At 46.8% G+C, this 18,130-nt stretch overlaps 1 protein-coding gene across 3 annotated transcripts; it reads right to left on the bottom strand.

Annotated features, from left to right (window-relative positions):
• Nucleotides 1–393: 393 nt before the first annotated feature.
• Nucleotides 394–14,904, bottom strand: LOC106732414 (uncharacterized). Of its 3 annotated transcripts, none has more exons than XM_025187654.2 (2): nucleotides 8,205–14,904; nucleotides 394–2,971 (listed from the first exon to the last, which is right to left on the bottom strand). In XM_025187654.2, exon 1 carries the CDS (start codon nucleotides 14,044–14,046, stop codon nucleotides 12,694–12,696), a length of 1,353 nt encoding a protein of 450 aa, XP_025043439.2. In that variant the 5' UTR covers nucleotides 14,047–14,904; the 3' UTR covers nucleotides 394–2,971; nucleotides 8,205–12,693. The 3 variants fall into 2 exon arrangements, with proteins under 3 accessions (XP_025043439.2, XP_075788149.1, XP_014431927.2); XM_014576441.3 differs by having other exon boundaries at nucleotides 394–2,771.
• Nucleotides 14,905–18,130: the final 3,226 nt, after the last annotated feature.

Here is an 18,130-nt window from a genome sequence, read left to right as displayed (position 1 = left end):
ACAAACTTTGGGCAGGGACACCACTCCTACCCCCTGTCTAATAGCACTCCATGGACCCAACCTCCATGACTTGATCTCACTTCCCTTTAAACTCTGTTCTAGTTGTAGCCTTCACAGCCTCCTGCAGCAAGGAGTTCCACAGGTTAACTATTTGCTTTGTGAAGAAGAACAACTTTCTCTTACTAGTTTGAAGCCTGCTACCCATTCCTTTCCTTTGGTGTCCTCTAGTCCTTCTTTATGGGAACTCATGAAGAACTTTTCTGAATGCACCCTCTCCACCCAACCCCTGCTTTTAGAGACCTCTATCCTGTCCCCCCTCCATCTCCTCTTTTCTAAGCTGAAAAGTCCCAGTCTCTGTAGCCTCTCTTCATATGGGACCTGTTCCCAGCCCCTGATCATGTTAGTTGCCCTCCCCTCTCCCAGCCTTTCTCTTCCCCTCTCCCACCTCCTTTTCCCAGTCTCCCCCAGTTTTGTTCAATAAAGACAGAGTCAATGTTGGAAGAAACGTTATCTTTATTTTGTACATCAGGAAGGGGGACTAGGGAAGGGTAAGTGGAAGGGGGTGAGGGAGGAATGGGGTACGAGCCCCCGATGGGGAGGACTGGGCTGGCTCTGCGGGCTTCTGGGGGTGGAAGCTCTCCTGCAGCCCCCCAATTGTCCCCTCTCCCCAGATGGCAGCCTGCAGCAAGTGCAGCCGGGCTGATGGCCGAGTGCTGTGATGTGCCCAGTGTGGGTACTCTGGGCACTCCAAGCCAGGACTGCTTTGCAAGTGGGGCACCCCTGAAAACTGTCTGTCCGGGGTGGGGGTCGGGTCCCTTTAAGCGCAGCCCTCGGCTAGCCTGAGACAGCATCTCCACGCTCTAAGTCCTCCTCTGATGCCCTGCCGGCACTGCTTCCGGCCATCCTTAAGCCCTGTTCAGGGTCCACTCAATGTGGACATGCTAGTTCGAATTAGCAAAACGCTAATTCGAACTAGTTTTTAGTTCTAGACGCATTAGTTCGAATTAGCTTAGTTCGAATTAACTAATTCGAACTAAGTTAGTTCTAACTAACTCTGTAGTGTAGACATACCCTCAGAGAGCCTATTACATTCCCTGACTGGCCCAGGCATACTATTTTAAGGTATAGGAAAACTATGTGTAGGCTCTCTATGCAACTAAATGGATCCTTGGCTTGCTGCTGCAAGCACACCTTATGGCATTCTCCTGGTGACTGAGCCCAGACCTGTTCTTGATTTCTGGTCCCCTGCTCTACTCCTGATGCCTCATCCTGATTTAGTTCATAGTCTCCTGCTTCACTCCTGACATATTGTTCTGCATCTGTTCCACTAGCTCTGGTTTGGCTGGCTCGCCTCAATGATCACTGTGCCAACCATATATTTTTACAAACTCCAAACTGATTGCCAACAGGTCGAGGTTGCCAGTTTCACAGGGTGATAATGTACTGCTGGCCTATTACTGGAGCTGTCACCTGCATACTCTCTCATTCATGTAGTGGGTCAAACTCCGTGCACAGTGCCAGGAGTGTGTCTGTCTTCATGTCAACATTTGAGACCCACTGCTGGTCATTTCAAGTTTCCATTTCAATTTGGTTCCCTCCACAAGCAAGCGCTTGTGCTCCTGCCACAATCTGTCATCTGCCTAGTGGTCATTTACTATTTAAAAATATAGTATCATCTTAGACACCATGGATCACATTCTAGACTGAAGATTTTCAAGGAAGTCCAGTCAGTGTAATTGGGTGCCTCCATGCTTCATTGTTCATGTTGTTGGGCCAATCAACATGAATAGCCTTTCTTAGGCCTACTGGCCAGCTAGTTACTCCAGTCTACGAGCTAACATTTGACACACATATAATGTTCATATCTTAAAGTAAAAAAAGATGCATGCATACAAATACTACAAACACAACCAGCGAGCCATATGCTTTACATAGATATCTCACTTGGCCCGCTTTATACATGATTTGTTGCAAATATACCACAATGATCTGTAAAGACATATCACAATCCAATTACATAACAATAATGAACAATAATGATTTGTCTCTTAAAAACTAATGCTTACTGGATTTGAGACTAGTTTTTAGTAGTTTAGGTTGTATATTTCTATCAGGATTTCTACTTGTAGCAGAGTGATTTATATTATAACTTATTTATTAAGTCTTTTCATTACAAAAGCAGTGTTTTCCCAGAAGTTCCTGATTTCACGGTGAGAAGGAAGTGTTCATTTTTTGTTTGTTTTGCAAACAAAAACATCTGAATATTATTTCATGAGACTACAGCAAGAACCCCTTCTCTTCTGTCATCTTCTGCAACACAGGGAGCAGATGAGTAGCTTTGAGCTGTCTGCCAATAACTGCAATGGAAGGAATGGGCCATGTTGGCTCCCTCTCCCAAGACATTGTCAGATGTTACTCCTCATTCCCTTCCAAATGGAGCAGAGAAGATGTGAGTCAGAAGCAAGCTTTGAGACACTTTGGGCCAGTCTGATTTTCTGTTTTTGTTTTATTCTCTGAAATTGAGTTTTAGCAATTTGTGGGGCAGGCTTGGTGAGAGATGGCCACTATGAGTTGGTTGTGGCATATATACAGAATACAGGAAAGGTAGGTTGGAGAAATATGATCAACACATGATGTATTTTTGAGCTGTTGGTTATTTTTTTTCTTTGTCTCCTTTGTTTGGATTGCAGGCTCTTAAGAGTAAGGACTGTCTTTTACTCTGTACTCTTGCATAATGATACATCTTCAATCCTGTCTGGAACCTCTAGGCACTACATAATACAAATAAATAATGTACACATGAATGTGCATTGTATGAAAGCAATTCTGCTCAATACCTGGTACAAGTAAAACAAATTTTCACAACCTTTTCTTCTATATGTTGTTTTTCAGTTAAAAGCAGTAAATAAGAAGGAGTTTTCTTACAAAGTGAAGCTGTAATATCCTCTCCAGAAAGTATATTTTAGTTGCACTGAAAAAGAGATCAAAAGAAATATCACACAAAATATAATCTGAAAATAGCTAGTAAACAATAGCAGGCATAAACAAATTCAAATTGTGTTCCATATTGTCAAACAACAAGTAGTCCTGTGGCACCTGGGGGTATGTCTACACTACAGCATTAATTCAAGTTAACTTAATTTGAAATAGTTAATTCAAATTAAGCTAATTCGAAATAACGCATCTATACACAAAAACTATATAGAAATAGTGCTTTGCTATTTCGAAATAGCACGTCCACACTGAGTGGACCCTGAACCGAAGTTAAGGCTGGCCAGAACCAGTGCTGGCAGGGCATCAGGTTAGGACTTAGTGTGTGGAGCTGCTGCTTGAGGCTAACAAAGCTCCATGCTTAAAGGGATCCTACCCCCACCCCGGACAGACAGTTCTCAGGGTTCCCTGCTTGCTTGTCTACCTCGATGAGGGACAGCAAAGCAGTCCTGTCTTGGAGTGCCCTGAGTGCCCACACTTGGGACACCACAGCATTTGGCCACATGGAGCCAGAGCCGCCCCTGGACATGCTGGTGTGTCTCATGGGGTTGTTCTCATCAGGTCAGCTTCACTTGCTACAGGCTGCCATTCGGGGGATCCAGGAGGCCCTGAGGGAGAGCATCCACCTTGAGGAGCCCTCAGAGCCAACCTGGTCCTCCCCACCGGGGGCTCGTGCCCTATTCCTCCCTCACGTCCTTCCACTTACCCCTTCCTAGCCCCCCTTTCTGATGTCAAATAAAAGACACGTATGTTCAAAAATAGAAACTGGGTTTATTGAACAAAACTGGGGGGGGGGATGAACCTCTGGGCAGACTGGGAAAAGGAGGTGGGAGAGGGGGAGAGAGAAGGTGGGAGAGGGGAGGGGGAAACCTGGGAGGAGGAAGCTGGAAGTGGGAAGCAAGGGAAGAAGGGGGAGGGGAGGCTCAGGGCCCAGGGTTGGAGGTCTCGCCGGACCAACTTGATTTTCATGCAAACCTGCTCCTGGGTTCTCATGTGGTCTTTGGAGGCCAGGCTGGTGGCTATCCTGCCATAGTCGGCCTCATTCCTCCATCTAGTGAGGAGATCATGGACGTAGGGGGCTTCCCCCGCAAACCTGAATAAGGTCCATGTTCTCCACTCTGGACCAGGAAGGCAACTGCCTTCTCCAGCCCCTGTCAGGCTTCTGGGAGCTGGCAGACTGCTCCTGGGTAGTCGTGGAGGGCTGGCTGCCAGTGGCTTGGTGGTTCATATTTTGGGGCTACTGTGTCAGGGGCCCCAGTGGCCACTGCTGGCTCTGGGCTGGCAGGCTTGGAGCTGGAACAGGCACTGTGGCCAAAGTCTACCTCTTTAATGGCTCCGGGGCTGGGGGAGAGGAGAGTAAGTTTTCCTGGTTGTGGCCGGAGTGGCCACCAGAGCTCCCTGGGAAGGGCTGGAGCCCCCCTATTTAGAATTAAGTGTCTACACAGCACTTAATTCAAAATAGCTATTTTGAATTTGGCATTACTCCTCATAGAATGAGGTTTATCAAATTCAAAATAAACACCCTGCTATTTTGAATTAAATTCGAAATAGCAGTTTGCATATATAGACGCTATTAAAGTGAATTTGAAATAACGGCTGCTATTTTGAATTAACTTTGCAGTGTAGACATACCCTTGGCAACTAACAAAAATATATAGTATCATGAACTTTCGTGGGTAAAACCCACTTCATCAAATGAGTTATATTATTCCAGAATCAGCAAATCTTAGATATATATGATTTAATTAGTTTGTGTACCATACATTAAAACATCTGATATAGTCTCAGGAATGTTTGCATTTTGAAGTTACAACGAATTATTGCCTTTTTTTTATATAATGTAAGGATACACTGCAACTGAAATGAAGATCCAAATATAGGTGAAGTTATTTTCTTCCAAGCTGAACCATGGAACAAAGTGTAATGACTACATATACAATAAAGCTAAAGACTGTTAAATCAATAGCCTGAGTGAAAGGACAGAGCTCCAAGGAAAATATTCTGAAGCGTGGCAAGGCTGAATTCCTGTTTCCAATATGTGTCTCAGGGTTATCATTCACACAAAGTCTGCTACTGCGCAATGAGAGATGAAAGTGACGATGTGATATACGGTTCCTTTCTAGCACACGGTTTAAACTTTGTGGATTCAGTGTGTGAACCCACTAGTCAAGCTTTCCAAATATTCATGCTTTTTCTTTAGCGATGTAAGCAGTTAGTTGACTAGTCAACTACCCGATAAGCTTAGGCTTATTGGGTAGTCGAGTAGTGACTCAACTAGTCGCTTCCCTCCCACCTTGCTGTCACTATCAGGGAGAGGCAGCAAGGAGAGGGGGAGCAGGAGCTGGCTTAAAAGCTGGTTCTCCCTAGCACTGTCTCCATGGAGGGCAAGGGAAGGCAGAAGCATAGTGGGGGAACTGAGTGTAAGCTGGGAATCCGCTGTCCCAGCTTGCACCCAGTCCCAGTCGCTGCACCTCTGCTTTTTAAATGTATTAAGAGCTGCCATGCCCATTCGCTTCTGCAATAGCGCAGGGCTTCCTCGCCTGGGCGCATGTGACCCTGTGCCTCTCCAGGCCAGGTTCGGGGAGTCCATCCCTCATCTGCTCCAGTGAGAGCTTGGGCTTTTCCTCCTGTAACTCCTAGTTCATGGTAACCTGGCAGCTCTTAATACATTTAAAAAGCAGAGGTGCAGCAGCTGGGACTGGGCCTGAGCAATCCAACTGTTATAGACTTTATGGGTATGTCTACACTACCCCGCTAGTGCGAACTAGCGGGGTAATGTATGCATACCGAACATGCAAATGAAGCCCGGGATTTGAATTTCCCGGGCTTCATTTGCATAAGCCGGCCGGCGCCATTTTTAAATGCCGGCTTGTTCGAACCCCGTGCCGCGCGGCTACACGCGGCACGGGCTAGATAGTTCGAACTAGCAAGCCATTCCGAACTATCTGTATGCCTCGTGGAACAGATAGTTCGGAATGGCTTGCTAGTTCGAACAATCTAGCCCATGCCGCGTGTAGCCGCGCGGCACGGGGTTCGAACAAGCCGGCATTTAAAATGGCGCCGGCCAGCTTATGCAAATGAAGCCCAGGAAATTCAAATCCCGGGCTTCATTTGCACGTTCGGTATGCATACATTACCCCGCTAGTTCGCACTAGCGGGGTACTGTAGACATACCCTATGTGACTTTGTTGCCCTGCCCTGACCCAGGGCCATGGCCACCCAAACTGTCATAGACTTCAGGAGCGGTTGTCAGTGGAGTGAGTCAGCAGGGCCTCCCGCTGACCCGGACTGGTACAATGCTTATTTAGCTTTAGGATCATTGGTTGTATTGTAGGGATAAGTCAGAGAACTATGGTTATATTTTATAATAGAAAAATTCACAGAATAAGGTAAGCTAGGAATGAATCAATTTAAAATGTTTCTTGGCTATTTGACTCCTAATGATAAAACTAATTGAAGTGGTACTATTAACTTCACAGTTTTGTTTGTAGCTTGTACTTTTAACACATGGCAATTATCATATTTAATGCTCTGTTCAGCATTTTGTTGCTATGTGTTTTCCTTTGTATTCATTAAATATTCGTTTTTTTAAATTAACATGTTTATTTTATCCGATTATCTACAATGTATTTTGATCATTGTTTTTTACTTTGATGATGTCCAAATAGGGTACTTTAACCACACCCATACATTGTTGTTTTCCCTCCCTTAAATAATGGTTGTGTTAAAAATTTGCAGTTCCCAGAATTGTTTCTCCGCTGTAAAACAACTCTTTGAATTGTTTCTTTATAACTATAATAGAATGAAATGCTCCTTTATGTCAACTAATTTTCTTAATTTCATTTTGTACACAAGAAGGGTATTGCCATTCATACACATTCTATCTGGGCCATGTATATACCGCTCTTTTTTTAGGTGTCCCAGCCCAATCAACAGTAAATATGACATTCTCTAAATGTAATTAAGTATGCTGTGCTTGTTAGAGATGGAACTTTGGGTTTAGGGCTTTTAGGGGTGTAGGAAGTTGGTTGCTTGTTGTTTTGGAGGCATTGCCCCAGTTGCACAGCTCTGATCACTGTTCCTCCCCAGAGTTCAATGCTCATGCTAAATATACAGATCAGCTTCACTTTGTAAGAAACTCCCTCTTCTCAAGCTCAAGATCTGCTTCATTCTTTCCTCTCATGTCATATCCCTTTAGCTCCCACTCCATCATGTGTCTTCTCTATCTCCCCTTCAACTGGCTTTTGTTTCTTTTGTGCTCATTCTTCCCTTTAACAAGCACTGGTAAGTATCAGCTTCTATTCTAAAGCTAGATGTTACTCTTCTGATGTGCATGTATTTTCCTTTTTAACTAAAGCAGAAATGCTTTTTACAAAATATCTGCATAATGAAACTGCATGCTGTCAGTACACAATTTTAAGAAGTAAATACCTGGTAGAATTCAGTAAAGAAACAGAAGACGTTAACTCAAGACAGTTTGTAAATACATCCGTATGCACTGTAAGTTTTGAACCATCCTCAGATCAGCTGGGTAAGCCATTTCCAAATATTCTTTTTCCCTTTTGGAATTCTGAGCTGGATGATCTTTGTTATATGCATGATTTACATTACTCTGTATAAACTTCAATAAGCTTTCATGTGGGTTAATACACATTCATCAAGACTCAGACATATGGCCTGTCATGGATTACTTTCAGATCTCAACACAGCTTTGAAGCCAAACATACTGCTTTTTTTCATGTCCTGCTCATTAAATTATCATTTGCTGTGAAGTTATTTGACCCCACGAATTCAGATGTTCTGAGTCAGTCCACAGAGAATTAAGGCAGGAGCTTTATGTTCCAGAGTTAATGGTGATTGGTGAAAGAGAGACCGTGATAGATAGTGGGCAACAGCTGGCATACTGTAGAACTAACAGAAACCGGCCACCCGCTAGGAAATTAAGACAAATTCTGTGTTCATGGAACCCATCCACTGTTTGGTCATTACATGTTATGTGATTTGTGGAAAAGCTAGAAGAAGGGTAAAACAACATCTGGGTGTCATGTGGCTCTGACTTAGGCTGTTTTGCATTTTGCGGGGGCAGTACTTGCACTATTTAATCTAGCTAGTACACTAAAAATAGCAGTGAAGATGTAGTGGAATGGACTACAGCACAGGCTAATAATGTATGTATGTACCCAGAGCAGCATGAACAAGAAGAAGTTACTCACCCTGTAAAGTAACGATGGTTCTTTGAGATGCGTGTTCCGTGGGTGCTCCACTGTAGGTGTCAGGCTTGTCCCAGTGCCGCAGTTCAGAGATCTTTTTAGCCGTAGTGTGCCGGACCACGCATGCGCCAGTGCAGCTCGCGTCTTTTTGTGCATTTCTTGTGCGCGCGGTCCGGTGCCTGCCAGTTCCTCCTGATCCACTTGTTCTGAAAAACACAATAAGTTACTCCGAAGAGGGGAGGAGGGCGGGTCGTGGAGCAGGGTGAGTAACTTCTTCTTCTTCGAGCAGTGTCCCGTGGGTGCTCCACTGTAGGTGAATGCACAGCAATAGCTCCTTGGAACGGTGGAGGGTTCGGAGCTAACGAGGTGCAGCTGTGGAGAGTACTGCTGATGCTACAGTGGCGTCTGGTATAAGCAGGTTAGGCATTGCATAATACTTGGCAAAAGTAAAATCGGATGACCATGTGGCAGTCCTGCAAACGTCCTTCAAGGATACTCCTTTCAAGAATGCAGTAGAAGCAGTGACTGCTCGGGTCGAGTGAGCCCTAGTTGTTGTTGGAAATGGTTTGCTTTGAAAAATATAACATTTTCTTACGCACTCAACTATGATTGAGGAAATGCATTGTGCAGATAGCAGACAGGCTTTAGAGTGCTCCGCCATCGAAACTAAAAGTGTTCTTGATCTTCGCAGTGGCTTAGTTCTTTGTATATAAAAGGCGAGTGCGTGTCTGACATCCAGAGTGTGAAGACGTGCTTGCTCTGCCGAACAATGGGGCTTAGGGTGAAAAACAGGGAGAACTATGGGTTTGTTAATATGGAACTGAGAGTTCACTTTAGGCAGAAAACGCAGCTGAGGGCATAATATGACTCCTTGAGGAGTAAACACTGTATAGGGGAACGAGGCTGATAATGCAACCAGCTCGCTAACTCTTCTTGACGAGGTTATGGCCAATAAAAAGATGACTTTCATGGACAAAGTATGAAGGTCGCACATTGCCAGGGGTTCGAAAGGCAAAGTTGTCAAAGTACTGAGGACCAGCTCCAGGTCCCAAGGATCTGCTGGTCTGGTGTGATGGGGAAAAAGGTTAGTGATTCCTTTCATAAATCTCTTTGTCATAGGATGTGAAAAGAGCAAATACCCCTGTACAGGATGGTAGAAGGCGGTGACTGCTGCCACGTGGACTCTGATAGATGCCAAGGAGAGACTGGAGTCCTTGAGGTGCATGAGGTAATCTAGGATTAGATGGATAGGTGCCGAGGCCAAACTGTCTCCTGTATTCGCACACCATGAGGAAAAACGCTTCCATTTGTGCAGGTAGGCAATACGTGTAGATTTCTTCCTACTGTGTAAAAGGACATTCTTAACTGGACTTGAACAGGCTAGTTCTGCTTGCTGGAACCATGGAGAAACCATGCTGTGAGTGCCAGGTGGTCGATCTGAGAGTGGAGCAAGGAACGATGATTCTGCAAGAGCAGATCATGACACCTGGGAAGTGGGATCAGGATGTGGGCTGACATGCGATAAAGTAGGGAAACCATGTCTGTCGGGGCCAATAGGGTGCTATGAGAATTACTGTGGCTCTGTCTGAGTGTATTTACTCCAGAACTCTGGGCATCAGAGGCGTGGGAGGAAATGCGTATAAAAGGTGGTGAGACCAGCTGCGTAGGAAAGCATCGCCTCTGGATCTGTGTCCGATCCTGGCTCTCGAGCAATACTGAGGGCATTTCGCATTGCGAGACATAGCGAAAAGGTCTATATCTAGAAACCCCCAGTGATGGAATATTCTGTACAATATTTGGGGGTGTAGCTCCCATTCGTGGTTTGCAGAGAAGTGCTGCTCAGCGCATCGGCAGTGCAGTTCTGCTGGCCTGGCAGTGAGGGAGACGTTGTGGTGATTGCCTCAAACGTATTGCCTCAGCGCAAAGCGACCGAGATCGAGCTCCCCCTTGTCTGTTTATGTAATATATTGTAGCCATATTGTCAGTGAGGACACGAATGACTCGGTGTTGAATAAGTGGAAGAAAATGCTGACAGGCGTTGCGAACCGCTCTTAGTTCTAAAAGATTGATGTGCATCAGGGACTCTTCGGGAGACCAACAGCCTTGTATTTGTTGGTGATCCGGGTGAGCACCCCATCCAAGGAGGGATGCGTCCATAGTGATTTGCATTGTTGGCTGAGATTGGTGGAAGGGCATGCCAGACATGAGATTTTTGGGTATGGTCCACCAGGCTAGAGATTTCTTGATGTGTGAAGGAACTGGAACCATCCTGTGAACCTAGTGAATGTTTGGAGAGTAGATAGTTGTTATCCAATGCTGGAGGCAGTGAAAATGTAACCTTGAGTGCTGGACGACGTATGTCGTGGATGCGAAATGCCCCATGAGTTGTAGGCAAAGGAATATAGATACTCTGGGATTGATAAGAAGCACTTGTATTAGATCCTGCATTGAGTGGAACCTCGATATTGGTAGAAAGGCCCTTGCCCTGATAGAGTCCAGATGGGTGCTGATGAATTGTATGGACTGATGAGGAGTCATGGACGACTTTGCAGCATTGATAATGAGACCCAAGGCGTTGAAGACTGTTTCTGTAATGTTCGTAGCGGTGAGGGCCTCTGCAAGGGAAGGGGCCCTGATTACGCAATCGTCCAGGTAGGGAAATATCTTGACCCCTAGACGATGAAGAAATGCTGCAACCACCGCTAGAGTCTTGGAAAACACCCTGGGGGCCGATGAGAGTCCAAAGGGGAGGACTCTGTACTGAAAGTAGTATGGACCTATTTGGAATAGTAAGAAATGCCTGTAAGCCGGGTGTATGGCTGCGTGAAAATATGGATCCTGGAGATCGAGGGACATGAACCAGTCTCCGTCATGAAGGGCTGGGATTATTGTAGCTAGGGTAACCATGCAAAAGCCCTGTTTTCGAAGGTAACGATTGAGACCTTGAAGATCCAATATCGGTCTCCAACCCCCAGATTTTTTCTCTGTTAGAAAGTATTGGGAGTAGAACCCAGTGTCCCGGAACTCATCGGGAACAGTCTCTATCGCGCCGATGGTAAGTAGGTTGAAAGCCTCCCGCATGAGTAGGGGCTCATGAAAGGGGTCCCTGAAAAGGGACGGGGCAGGGGGAGGGGGGAAGGGAGTCGAAAGGAATCATGTACCCTAGTTTGAGAGTCTGGAGGACCCATTTGTCTGCGGTAATATAGGCCCAGCGCTGGAGAAAAGGCCTGAGACGATGATGGAAAATGGCACTTGTGGCATGGGCAGACAGGCAGAGGGGTGTGGTTCTGAGTCCCTCGACCGTGGCATCAAATTTGTTGTTTGGTACCATGTTGAGTAGACACTTTTGGTGGTGGGTGCCTCCTTTGTTGTCTTTGCTTTCCCCTGTGTTGCTGGTCCTGCTGCCTATACTGAGGCACTTGTTGGGTAAACTGCCTCTGCCTCTGATAGGGGGTATATTGCTTCCTACGGCACGAGGAGTGTACATCCCGAGAGTTTTGAGCGTTGTTCTAGAGTCTTTCCCTGAGTGAAGGAGCTGGTCTGTCTTCTCCGAGAAGAGGTTCTGCTTATTGCATGGGAGGTCTTCGAGTTTCGGTAGAAGGTGTTTCGGAGTAGATGACTGCTGGAGCCAAGATGCTCTGCGCATGACAATGGAGGTGCCGGTGATATGGGCTGCCGTGTCAGCATCATCAAGAGCTATATGCAGCGCAGTTCTGGATGATGTATAGCCTTCCTGCACTACTGCTTTTAGGATTTCCCGCTTCGTATCTGGTAGGTGCTCCAGAAGTGGTACGAACTTGGCATAGTAGTCGAAACTATGATTAGCTAGTAGTGCGGAGTAATTAGCCATGCGTAGGGCTAGAGTTGCCGAAGAATATACTTTGCGCCCGAACAACTCCAACCTTTTGCTGTCTTTGTCCGCACTGGTAGGCTTGTGCTGTGGTGCTTTCAATTTCTGCTGTACTGCATCCACAACCAGTGAGCTTGGCTGTGGGTGCGTAAAGAGAAACTCCATCCCTTTAGCAGGAACAAAGTACTTTTTATCCGCTTTTTTGTTGGTAGGAGGAGCGGAAGCAGGGCTTTGCTACAGATCGTCTGCTATCTCGAGGATAGCGTTGTCCAACGGCAGAGCGATCTTACTCTGAAGTGACTGCTTGATATTACAGAGCAAGTGGTGCTGTTTCTGCTGGACCTCTGCCAGCTGTACTCGTTGACTATCAGCTACCTGCTTGAAGAGCCCTTGAAATTGATGTAAATCATCAGGGGGCGAGGTATCGCCCTGAAAAACTGCCTCATTTGGAGAGGACTCATCCATAGGAGATCGGACTGAAGAGCCCTCCTGTGTGGTGGCAGGTTGCTGGGCGTGATGCAACGGGAGGGACGATGGGACACCGGATGGTATCTGCGGCCTTGATCGGGATGGTGAAGAGGATCGTTCCCATGGCAATGGAGAGTGGGAATGATATGTTGATCCTGGGGAGACCGTACATCATCAGTGTGAATATGGATGGTAAGATGGTGAATGACAGATGTATTGTGATATATGCGAAAGAGCCCGGTATGGTCGGCTACGACCGGTATGATAGGAAGAGCAGAGGGAACAAGCCAATGCTCTAGGAGATCTAGACCTGTCCCTGGAAGAGCTGGAGCAGCTGCGCGATCGACTGGTATGGTAACAACGACATGGTGCATGATAGCTCCTGTGTGAGTACTCTGGTGATCGTGCATAGTAGGGTGCATGCACTGAGGGAGGCTCCAGTGAAAATTGAGCAGGGTGAGGACTGGGTGAGAGGCTTTGCAGTTTTCGTGCTCTATGCTGAACTGTTGTGTGGGCTGGAAAACGCTCGGACGATGATGACGCCGTTGTAGAGAGTCTATCCAATGTCGGATGGTCTTCCTGCCTGGATGGGTCACATTGTGATGGTTCGATCACTGAAGGCGGAGACGGCACCGATGAGCGCGTCGGTGCTGATGAATGTCTCGACACTGCAGACCATTTCAATGCTGGTAAGTGTCTGCATGCAGGGGAGCTATGCGATCCCAGGAGGCGAGTCGGTGCCAGTGAGCGAGTCGGTGCTGGCGAGCGCCTCGGTGCCACTGAGTTCGGTGCCGGAGAGCGCTTTGGTGCCGGCAAATACCTCGGTGCTGGCGAGCGTCTCGACGTCGGGAACCTCTCGGTGCTGATGGACCTCCCTGTGCTGGTGAGCGTCTCGGAGTCAGAGAACGACTCGGTTCCGGCAAGTGTCTTGCTGCTGGCAAATGACTCAAGACAGGGGAGTGTTGTGGAGCTGGAGATGGGCTCGGTACAGGCGAGCGCCTGGGCACCGGAGAGCGGCTTGTAGCATGAGAGCGTCTCGGTGTAGGAAACCGCCGGGGAGCCGCAGAGCATCCCACTAGAGAGAATTGAGTTGGGGACGGGACCTTGGCAGTCGAAATCAATGAAGACAAGGAAGGACTTGGAAGGCGCTGACTTACTGCGGCTTTGCTTTGATTTGTCGGAGCCATTTTTGGTGGTAGAGGTTCCCAGTTCAGCTCCCGCGCTAGCTCGTGAGGGGGGTAGCAATGGAGATGGAGAAGGTCTCTTCTTCATCTTTTTGGTGAGGGTTTTGGAAGACGTTGTGGTCGGCTCGTCAGAGCCCTGAGCTGGTAGGGCTTTATCAAATAAGAGCATTTTTAGCCGCATGTCTCTGTCCTGCCTTGCTCTGGCCATGAGCTTAGAGCAATGCAGGCATTTCTGAGGTATGTGGCCCTCTCCCAGACAACGTATACAATGGGAGTGGCCATCGGATGCCGGCATTGCGTCTCGGCAAGTCTCACATTTTTTGAAACCAGGAGAGGCCAGCATTTTGACTAACTATGTACAAGAAAAAATAAATCTTTTTTTTGTTTTGTTTTTGTTTTTTGGGGGGACTACAGCTATGAACAAATAACTAAGTAATATACTATATACAACGAACTAACTAACTAAGATTTGTAACAGAAGTCTCTCTCTCTATCCTGACAAAATTTTGAGGCGAGCACGTTTACTCCGTCCGCAGTCGGGGACGATCAAGAGGAACTGGTGGGCACCGGATCACGTGCACAAGAAAGGCGCAAAAAGACACGAGCTGCACTGGTGCATGCGTGGTCCGGTGGACTACGGCTAAAAAGATCTCCAAACTGTGGCACTGGGACAAGCCTGACACCTACAGTGGAGCACCCACGGGACACCGCTCGAAGAAGAACCAAAGCTAGAGAGTGGCCCTCCTTCATCTCACTGGGCCACAAGATTGAAATTGGGCATTTAATAAGATCACTTAAAATTCACTGAAATATACTTACTAGTCCTTTACTAAACCTAATTTAATAACATTGTATTTATTACACTTAGTGTGCCAAATTCACACGTGATGTACAAAGGGCTGTAAACGATAAACAAATTACACATTGGTAACTGGGTGTGAATCTTTAGGAGACTAAATTGATATATTTGCAGGATGAGAGAGGTGGAAGAAGGTGCAAAAAAAAGAAGTTACTCACCTTTGTGCAGTAATGATGGTTCTTTGAGATGTGTCCCTGTGGGTGCACCACTGATGGTGTCAGGCTCTTCCCAGTGCCGCTGCTTGGAGACTATGAATAGCTGTGATCATCCAGGCTGCGCATGCGTGATCAGCGGCTTGTGCCATTCGCACCCTTTAATTGTTGCGCATGGCTTGGCTTCCGCCAGTTCCTCTCACTGCTCGGTTATCTGCAACAAGAAAGAACAAGGCTCCGGAATGGGGAGGAGGGAGGGACATGGAGCACCCACGGGGACACATCTTGAAGAACCATTGTTACTGCATGAAGGTGAGTAATTTCTTCTTCTTCTTCTTCTTCTTCTTCTTCTTCTTCTTCTTCTTCTTCTTCTTCGAGTGGTCCCCGGGGATGCTCCACTGATGGTGACTATGTAGCAGTACTTGATGTGTGCTTCCGGAGTCAAGGTTTGTCAATGACTGAAAGTATTGCAGAAGCCACCGTGGAATCCGTGGCCCACCATTGATCTATTGCATAGTGGTTCATAAAGGTCACATTGGATGACCATGTAGCCGCTCGACAAATGTCTGATAATGAGACTCTACAGGCAAAAACAGTCTATGTCGCTACCGCCCTGGTGGAATGGGCCCTCCATAAGGTCTGAAGGGCCTTGTTGCAGATTGCATAACAGGTGGTAATGCAAGAAACTATGATCTTAGAAACACATTGGGAGGACAAAGGATTGCCCTTGGAATACTAGTAGGTGGTCCATATTGCATCAGCTCCACATTCTGTCAATGTAGAAAGCTATAGCTCGACATACGTCAAGGGTGTGGAGCAGCAATTCTCACATGGAGGCACGTGGTTTCGGGTAGAAGATGCGAAGGACAATAGGTTCATTAACATGAAACCGTGAACAAACTTTAGGGATGAAAGCAGGATAAGTGTGTAATATAAGTGAGTCTCTGTTGACAACTGTGTAGGGTGGCGTTGCCATCAGTGCTGCTAATTCGCTGACCCTATGGGTGAATGTACTTGCTAAGAGAAACACTATCTTCCTGGTAAGCATGGATAGTGATGTTGTGGCCATAGGTTCAAAGGGTGGGTACATCAAGGTGTCTAGTACCAATTTCAAGTTCCAGGAGGGGGGGCTGAGGTCTTCTGGAGGGGCGGTTGAGGTTTGTAGGCCCTTTAGTAGTCTCTTAGTCAACGGATAGGCAAAGATCGAATTTCTGTCGACGGTTCCATGAAAAGCACTAATTGCTGATAAGTGCACTGTAAGAGATGGAAATGGAAAGACCCGCTTGATCAAGAGATAGGATATAATTGAGGATCTTATGTATCAGTGATGTGTCTGGATCAATGTGGTTGTTCGCACACCACGCCACAAATCTATTCCATTTTGCCAGGTAAGTCTTCCTTGTAGATTCTCTTCTGCTGTGCAACAGAACCGCCTTTACACAATCCGAGCAAAGGCGCCCCTCTATGTCAAACCAGCTAGGAGCCACACTGTTAGATGCAGGGTCTCCAGTCTCGGATGTAGCAGAGAGCCATGGTTCTGAGAGAGGAGATCTGGGAGGAGCGGCAGAGGACACAGCAGTTGCAGGGACATTCTTTTGAGAAATGGGTACCATGGCTGTCTTGCCCAAGCTGGGGCTAGAAGAATTACCCGGGCTGAATCTGCTCTGATTTTCTGTAACGCTCTCGGTATATGTACCATGGGTGGAAACGCATAAAGCAGATGTCTGTCCCAGAGGACTAGCAGTGCGTCTCCGAGGGACCCTTTGCCTACACCCCTCTCGAACAGTATAGGTGACATTTCCTGTTGTCATAGGTGGCAAAAAGATCTATCTGGGGGGACCCCAAAGTGTGGAAGATGTGTTGCAGGACATTGGAATGGATTTCCCATTCCTGGTCATGTGGAAAATGTCTGCTGAGTGCATCCGCCATGACATTGCTTGTGCCAGGTAAGTAAGAAGCTATCAGAGTGATGGGATTTCATACACACCAGTTTCATAAGCTGACTGCTTGTGCACAGAGTAGTCGGGACCGTTCTCACCTTGGTGACTGACATAATACATGCTGGCTATCTTGTCCGTAAGAACCCTGATGGTCGTACCAGCAATGTGAGCACAGAAATGCTTGCAAGCAAGGAACATGGCTTTGAGTTCTAAGAGATTGATGTGCAGGGCGGCCTCTGTTGACGACCATTTCCCTTGAACAGACATGCCGTTGATGTGTGCTCCCCAACCAATAAGGGAGGTATCCATAGTTAATTGGCTTGATGGTTGCTGGTGATGAAAAGGTACCCCACCAATAGATTTTGGGGATTCAATCATCAACCTAGAGATCTGTGAATGAGAGCGGTTGGACTTATCTCTCTGTGAGTGCTGTGCTTTGTGGGGATATACATTGATGCCAGCCATTGTTGTAGACAGCGGAAATGGAGTTTTGCATGATGAACCACAAAGGTGGTGACACTGACATGTGCTATGAGGTGAAGGCAAGTAAGAACTGTCACTGTGGGGGCCTGCATAACGACAGTAGCTAGTTCTTATATGGCTTGAAAGCGCTCGTGAGGTAAGTATGCGCGAGCGGTAATGGAGTCTAGCCACACTCCTATAAAATGTATAATCTGCGTAGGCTCTGTTGTTGATTTCTGCTCGTTGATGATGAGTCCAAGTGATTGGAAGGTTTGTCTGGCTAATATGATTATATGCAATGTCTCTTGCCTCGACTGACGCTTTATAAGACAGTCATCGAGGTACGGAAATTTAATCACGCCTCAGTGCCGCAAATGAGCTGCTACAACTGCCAGAGTCTTCAAAAAAACTCTGGGGATGGCTGCTAGACCAAATGATAACACACTATATTGAAAGTGTTCGTCACCAACGGTGAAGCGGAGGAAATGCATGTGGGCTGGATGGATGCCTATATGAAAATATGTGTCGTGCAGGTTGAGGGCTGCAAACCAATCATCTTTGTCCAATGCAGGTATTATAGTGGAAAGGGTCACCATTTTGAACCTTTGTTGGTGGAGGTGCCGGTTTAACTTTCTGAGGTCAAGGATAGGCCTCCACCCTCTGTGTTTTTTCTCTGTGAGAAAATAACATGAATAGAACCCTCTTCCTCTGAACTGGGATGGGACGACCTCTATAGTTCCTACGGACAGTAGATGCTGGACCTCTTGCCTCAACAGGGCCTGTTGAGAGATTTGTAGGTGGTATGGTTGTGAAGGGGATGGTGAGCCCAAATACCACAAGTTGTAACACCCAGCGGTCTGATGTTATAGCCGCCCATTGAGCTTGAAAAGGTTGTAGTCGGTGGGGAAAGAGGTAGGTGACCTGATGTTTTGCCTGTGCGGGAAGGACTTGTTGCATGCCCTCGACCAAAAAGTCAAACCTGCTGTTTTGAGTTCCACTGGTTGGTTGTACGGA

This window comes from Pelodiscus sinensis, chromosome 6 (genome assembly GCF_049634645.1).
Source record: "Pelodiscus sinensis isolate JC-2024 chromosome 6, ASM4963464v1, whole genome shotgun sequence".
NCBI classification, from domain to species: Eukaryota; Metazoa; Chordata; order Testudines; family Trionychidae; genus Pelodiscus; species Pelodiscus sinensis.
This window is presented reverse-complemented; position numbering and strand designations above follow the sequence as displayed.

What these genes read in the sequence shown, in the direction of transcription:
- LOC106732414 (XM_025187654.2), bottom strand. Translation starts at nt 14,046, where the DNA reads ATGCTGGCCTCTCCTGGTTTCAAAAAATGTGAGACTTGCCGAGACGCA.